Below are 6348 nucleotides of genomic sequence, written 5' to 3' on the forward strand. Positions count from 1 at the left end.
TCTCATTGAGGACTGTGCGTTTTCTAGGCTCCATTAACTTCCAGAAAGACTAAGTGTTGGACCTTCACATAATACCTATTGATTAAAAGAACAAAAAAATCTTGGAAGGGTAAATGCTCAATCCTGGGTTCAGACAAGCAGTTCCCATAATGTAAGGTTCACAAACCAAGCAATTATATTCCCAAAGCCAGAGGCAGACCTTCCACAATATGAGCCTACTTTAGGTGACAGCCATTCTCATTCATTCAGGCCTCAGCAAATACTTACTGAATCTGGACTCTCCAGCAGGCCCTTAACTAGGTTCTGGGCACACAGAGAAAAAAAAGAATGTGGCTTGGTAAAGAAAGATGGTGACAGCTCTCTGGTTACTAATATGGATTGTCATAGGGCATACTACTAAGTAAAAGGAAAAAAGCAAGGCACAAAAGGGCTTGTCTAGGACATTTCTTTGTGTAAAAAGCGGGAAAGAGAAATATATACTTTTTTTGTTATGAGTAAACCGTAAGAAAGAATAAATAAGAACCTGCCTTCAGATCAGGAGAACAGGTGGCTAGGGAATGTGGGAGGGAGGGTTAAACTGTAAACTCTGCCCTCTGAACCATGAAAATGTCTTACCTAGTCACAAAATAGACTTTTTTTTTTTAAGGATGAGACTTTTAAAAGATGTGGTTTGGACTCAGCAGTTCTTTTATGTATCAACCCTACAGAAACACTCATAAAGGCACCCGACAGACATGTATGCTGTTCCCTGGAGTGCTATTTGTAATCATAAAACATTAGAAATCACCTAAATAGTCATCAACAGAGGAAAGTTGAGCAGTGATCCATCCATACCTGGAACACCATATATTAGAATGAAGCTAATCCTACTGGAGGAAGTTGGAAAGAGTTCTAAAACAGATTGTTAAATGAAAAACAAAATCACAGGGCTCCTGGATGGCTTAGTTGGTTAAGTGACTGCCTTTGGCTCAGGTCATGATACCAGAGTCCCAGGATCGAGTCCCGCATCGGGCTCCTTGCTCAATGGGGAGCCTGCTTCACCCTCTGCCTGCTGCTCCACCTGCTTGTGCTGTCTGACAAATAACAAAAAAAAAATCTTAAAACAAAAACAGAGTAATCTGCATGATCTATATGATCCAATTTATTTTTTAGAAAACCATATATTTTGGGGCTAACTCTTGATCTGGGGGTTGTGGGTTTGAGCCCTGCACTGGGTGTAGAGGTTACTAAAAAAAATAGTAAACTTAAAAAAGAAAAGCATGTTATTTCTTTATATACACAAATATGTATATAAATGCACAGAGAAGGATATACACAAACCAATTGTACAGATATACCCCCCACAGTGTGATTAGGGGGTCTTAAAAAATAATAGTTCACTGGAAAAAGTGCTTCACATGAATTATCTTCTTATTCTATTACCAACTTGATGAGGTAGGTCCCATTACTATCCCTTTTTTATTATTTGAAGAAACCGCAGCTGAGAGAGGTTATGTATCCTGCCTAAGTCACACTTGAAACCCCAGACTTAAATTTGATTTCTCTAGCAGGCTACTTTCTACATATATTTAGAGATCAATTTTAGTTATTGAAAAAATAAAATAAAGCAAAAGCGATGTCTTGGACAGAAAGGATCTGCCTTTAGCCTGGCAGGGACCAGATAATGAGCATTAGGATCCACAGTGGTGTGGTCAGTGCTGTGGGGAGGAGTCAGGGGCTTACATCAGAGGAGCTGGGCTCCTGTGAGGTCCTCAGTAACACTCCCTCGGCCAGGGCGCGGTCCACAGCCTGCCGGGCCATCTCCTCCAGCTGCTCATCCCGCAAGATGCTCCCCCAGCCGGTGGCCATCCCAACCTGCAGCAGAAGGAGAGGAGAAGGCTTGGTGATAGATTGCCTGGGGCCCAGCAACGGATGAAACTGGTGGTGCGGTACAGGGGAGTGAACACTGGATGGCAGCTCTTAACTTCCATGAGTGCAGAATGGAAAGCTTGACAAAGCATTTCCACTGCCACTCTCTTTTGGTTCCTAACACAAGGACGGCATTATTCTCACAGTAAGGAAGTGGAATCTCGGAGCGGTGAAATGACTTGCCCAAGGTAATGATTGGTAAAACCTGCATTTGAACCCAGGTCACAGGACTCCCCGCCCAGTGCTTTTCTTTTCTTTTTTTAATTTTTTATTAATTTGACAAAGAGAGACACAGCGAGAGGGAACACAAGCAGGGGGAGTGGGAGAGGGAGAAGCAGACTCCTGGCTGAGCAGGGAGCCCAATGCAGGGCTCGATCCCAGGACCCTGGGACCATGACCTGAACTGAAGGCAGATGCTTAATGACTGAGCCACCCAGGTGCCCCAGGCCCAGTGTTTTCATTGGAGAAAGAGGCACTAATGTCATATGTGATTGGGGCAAGTTCCTTCCCCCTTGTAGCTGCATATTCCCTACCTGTGAAACAAGGGGAATGGAGCAGACCAGTAGTTTCCAAACCTGGGTGAATATTCTGGGGAGCTTGGTAAAGAATACAAATTCCTGGGCCTCACTCAGAGATTCTCATGCAAGAGGTCTGAGGAGAGGGAGGGTATTTTTTTTTTTTTTTGTAGCTCTGTATTTTTAACAAATTTAAAACCACTGCAATAGATTATTAATTTCCGTTCTGGGGCACCTGGGTGGCTCAGTCGGTTAAAGGTCTGACTCTTGATCTCAGCTCAGGTCTTGATTTCAAGCCCTGCATTGGGCTCCACGCTGGGAATGGAGCCTACTTAAAATTTTTTTTTTTTTTAGTTTTCCCTTCTAGCTCACAACCCATGTTGGCAGATCTCAAATGGGAGGGGTGGGTAGGAGGAGCCCTTTGTAGAATACTATGAAATGCAGATACGGTGAACTCCTCCCTCATACTAACCAGAAGCAAACTCACTAGCAGGACATGACTACACTCCTTGTACAGACATCTATCATCACAGCATCAAGACAAAATATTTCTGAGAAATCACATTAGCAGCATAGAAACAACCAAAACCCAAGTGCCCAATGTAATAGGAGGAGGAGTCCAACTGCCTGTCCAGGGACACACAGGTATGAACCAACTCACACCTTGATACTCACTGATTTTGCAGCAGGCCTCAGGGATTTAAGAAGATCTGATTAAAAATCTGGAACACCGGTCATTTTGTTTTGCCCCATTGTTATTGGATTTTAGGAAAAGAACATGGTTACCCAGCTCAACGGTCCCCAAAAAGGGAGCTAGAGAACACCAAGTAACTTGATCACATTTAGCTCCGTCTCCCTCTCCCTTTAACAGAACTGGTGCTAAACCAATTATGAAAGTCTGTTGGCCTCAGCACAATGTTTCAAAAGAAAATGACCGTGTGATTTCAAGAGGATCCTGACAACAGAGATAAGGGCAGTTCATAGAGTCATAATAAAGCTCTGGGTCAGTGAGATCCGGGTTTGAGCCCATAATAACATTACTTGCTTCATAAATAAGATCACCATGTGGATTAAATGAGAAAAAAATCTGTGCGTAGTTCCTTAGCAGGGTTTGGAGCTCTATACATGGGAACTTCTTTTTTTGGCAATACCCACTTTACAGGTGGAAGACTTGTCAGGTCACACGGCAGGCTGGTAGCAGAACTGGGACAAGAACTTATGACTGACATTAGAGCAACAGAACCCTCCATTAGCCCCCAGCTCTTCACAACTCTGGGATCCCAACATCTCTGCCTGCCCTTGGGCTCTTGTCTACTTGGTAAACACTGAATGGCATCTAATGCCAGACTCTAGACTAGGTACCGAGGACACAGAGAGATAAGACATTAAGATAATCACTATGTAAAGTGCTGATTGGGCCCTTTGTTTTTCTCATTCTGCAGACTCAACCTTGGGGCTTTATTTGTTTTGCTGAGGACACTCAAATCTATACCTTCACAGTGGTGCTTTCCTGACCTCCAAACTCTTTTTTTTTTTTTTAAGATTTTATTTATTTGAAAGAGAGAATGAGAGAGAGCACATGAGAGGGGGGAGGGTCAGAGGGAGAAGCAGACTGCCCGCTGAGCAGGGATCCCGATGCGGGACTCGATCCCGGGACTCCAGGATCATGGCCTGAGCCGAAGACAGTCGCTCAACCAACTGAGCCACCCAGGCGCCCCTGACCTCCAAACTCTAATAACCTACTGCTTACGGGGAGTCTCTGCAGAACCAGAATAGAATTTGTTGTTGTCTCCCCACAAATCTCCTCTGATGAATCCCACCCAAGCACTCAAGCCTTGCACATACTTCTCTCCAACACCCCAGTCTCCCCAAATCCTGTAGTTTCTATTAAATACAGAATGCTTTGAATTCCGTGATTTCTCTCCACCTCCGCTGTCAGGAGCCTCGTTCCGGCTACCATCATCTCTTCCCTGGACATTAAACAGACTCAGAGTGAGGTTATCTTCAGTGACCAGGATGCATCTGCCTCTCTCCGGCCCCTAGGCTAGGCACGTGCTGCAGGCTTCTCTTTTTGGAACACTCCCCACCATTCCTGACTAGCCTTCATGACTCAGTTTCAGAAGCTGTTCCTGTTCTCCGCCAAGGGCTTCTACAGACCACTAGTTTCCCCCGTACCATAGGAATCAGGACTCGTTGTGTGTCTTCATCACTACTCTACCTGCCCGCCTAGTACTGTATTCAGTGAATGTTAAATGAATGAATGATGAATGAATGACAGACTGTGACCAGATCAGCAAAAGTCTTAAAACGCCCACGAGAAAATCCAGTCGGACTTTATCCCGAGGGCGAGGCCAGTGACTGCGTGAGGCCTGGGGCAACAGCACCCGTCTCCCGCCCAGGCTTGCCCCACTTCATGGGCCCGTTCGCTCCCACTCCAGGCAGTTTGGTTCTAATCGCTCCCAGTTCCTTCCTTTCCTTTTTAAACTCCGGCACGCTGTCCCCGACACCGGCCCGATCGGGGTAAGGAGATCTGGGAAATCTCGGATCAACACGCACCAGCCCAACCCCCTCAGCGGACACCAGTTTTCCCTTCCCTACGATGAGTTTGAGGGGCAACATCTCTCCGCCTTCAGGGTTCCAATCACTGGCCAGACCCCTCCCTCACATGTAGCCTCTCTAGGAAACGTGGCCCTTGCCGGCCGCCGTTGCCGCTCCCCAACCTACTAGTTCGTCGTCCTGCCTTCCGCGGTACTCAAGCCCCTCGCGCAGTTACCCCAGGTCCAGGGGGCGGGGCCTCGCTGCGACCCAATGCGCTTGCGCGGGCCGCGCCAGTGGGGACTAAAGAGCGGGGCGGGGAGAAGACCCGTTCCTGTGGAGCTGGACGGCGGCCGGGAAGGATCAGTTCGTGTGAGGGCAGCCTTGGCTTTAGGGGTTCGTCGTCTGGACCCAGACGGGTGGGACCTTGGGAAGGAGGGGAGGAGTCAAGCTGTGTCCGCCCAGAGTTAAGGGTTTGCGGAGCTTGTAGGGCGTCAGAGCTGGTGACGTCTATTATAAGATATGGGAACTGATACCCAGAATGGGACAGTCACTACCTCGGGGACAAACTGTGGGGTTAGGTGTGACAACGGAGGTCCAGAGAGGGGCAGAGACCAGCGCAGGGTACCTCAGCACGTTCCAGGTTGAGCCAGTGTTGGAGCCCAAGCTTCTAGAAGTTTTCCACCTAGCTGAGTCCCAGAAAAGACCACCTGATTTCTCTAACCTCGGGTGTGGAGGCAAAGGAAAGCATTTTCATTTTTCCAGCAATTTTTAAAAAGATTTTAAGTAGTGTCTACACTCAACGTGGGGCCTGAACTCACAACCCTGAGATCAAGAGTCGCTGGTTCTACTAAATGAGCCATCCAGATGCCCCTTTTCCGGCAATTTTTAAGTTGGGAGTGTTGAGGGTGACACAGTGTTTCTCAAAATGGCCAGTATCATTTGTGTCAGTATCTGGGGCAATTTTTTTGAGAATGCAGATTCTTCTTTCTCTCTTTTTTTTTTTTTGGAGAATGCAGATTCTTGATTCCTATTCCCACCTTAGCTCTTGGCAGCCCTCCAGTTCTTTTACTGTTCCTTCTTTCTGGGTTATGACAGGATCTTCTCAATGTGAAGCACCTCATAGGAATTTTAGTTAAAGTAATCTGAATTTATCACTCTATTCTCTGTGAAGTTAACCATGACTAAGAGAGAACCCCAGCTTTCACATCTGATTAAGAAGGTAGACTGGTAAACAGTGCTTTTCTGGGGACTCAGGGAAGGCTTTTGGGGTCTTGAGGGGTAGGTAGGAATATGTAAGCAGTGAAAGAAGTAAGTGTGGAGGTAAGAGGCAGGAAGGGGGACAGTGTTCCAAGTAGTAAGAACAGAAACAGCAAAGGCAAATAATTCT

The 6348-nt window shown here is 46.5% G+C and overlaps 1 protein-coding gene across 5 annotated transcripts in view; it reads right to left on the reverse strand.

The window, feature by feature from the left end:
* The window catches only part of GSS (glutathione synthetase), a 27783-nt gene extending 22517 nt beyond the window's left edge, over window positions 1-5266 (reverse strand). Inside the window, exons 1-2 of one of the 5 annotated variants that reach the window (XM_027620809.1) lie at window positions 5148-5266; window positions 1723-1854 (exon numbers count right to left, since the gene is read on the reverse strand). In XM_027620809.1, coding sequence (XP_027476610.1) covers window positions 1723-1848 — 126 coding nt within the window. In that variant the 5' untranslated portion in view covers window positions 1849-1854; window positions 5148-5266. Of the gene's footprint in view, window positions 1-1722; window positions 1855-4979; window positions 5087-5147 lie in introns of those variants that run through there. The other 4 variants (XM_027620813.1, XM_027620810.1, XM_027620808.1 and 1 more) reach the window with 4 other exon arrangements.
* Between the last annotated feature and the right edge of the window lie 1082 nt (window positions 5267-6348).

Source organism: Zalophus californianus, chromosome 8 (genome assembly GCF_009762305.2).
Source record: "Zalophus californianus isolate mZalCal1 chromosome 8, mZalCal1.pri.v2, whole genome shotgun sequence".
NCBI lineage: Eukaryota > Metazoa > Chordata > Mammalia > Carnivora > Otariidae > Zalophus > Zalophus californianus.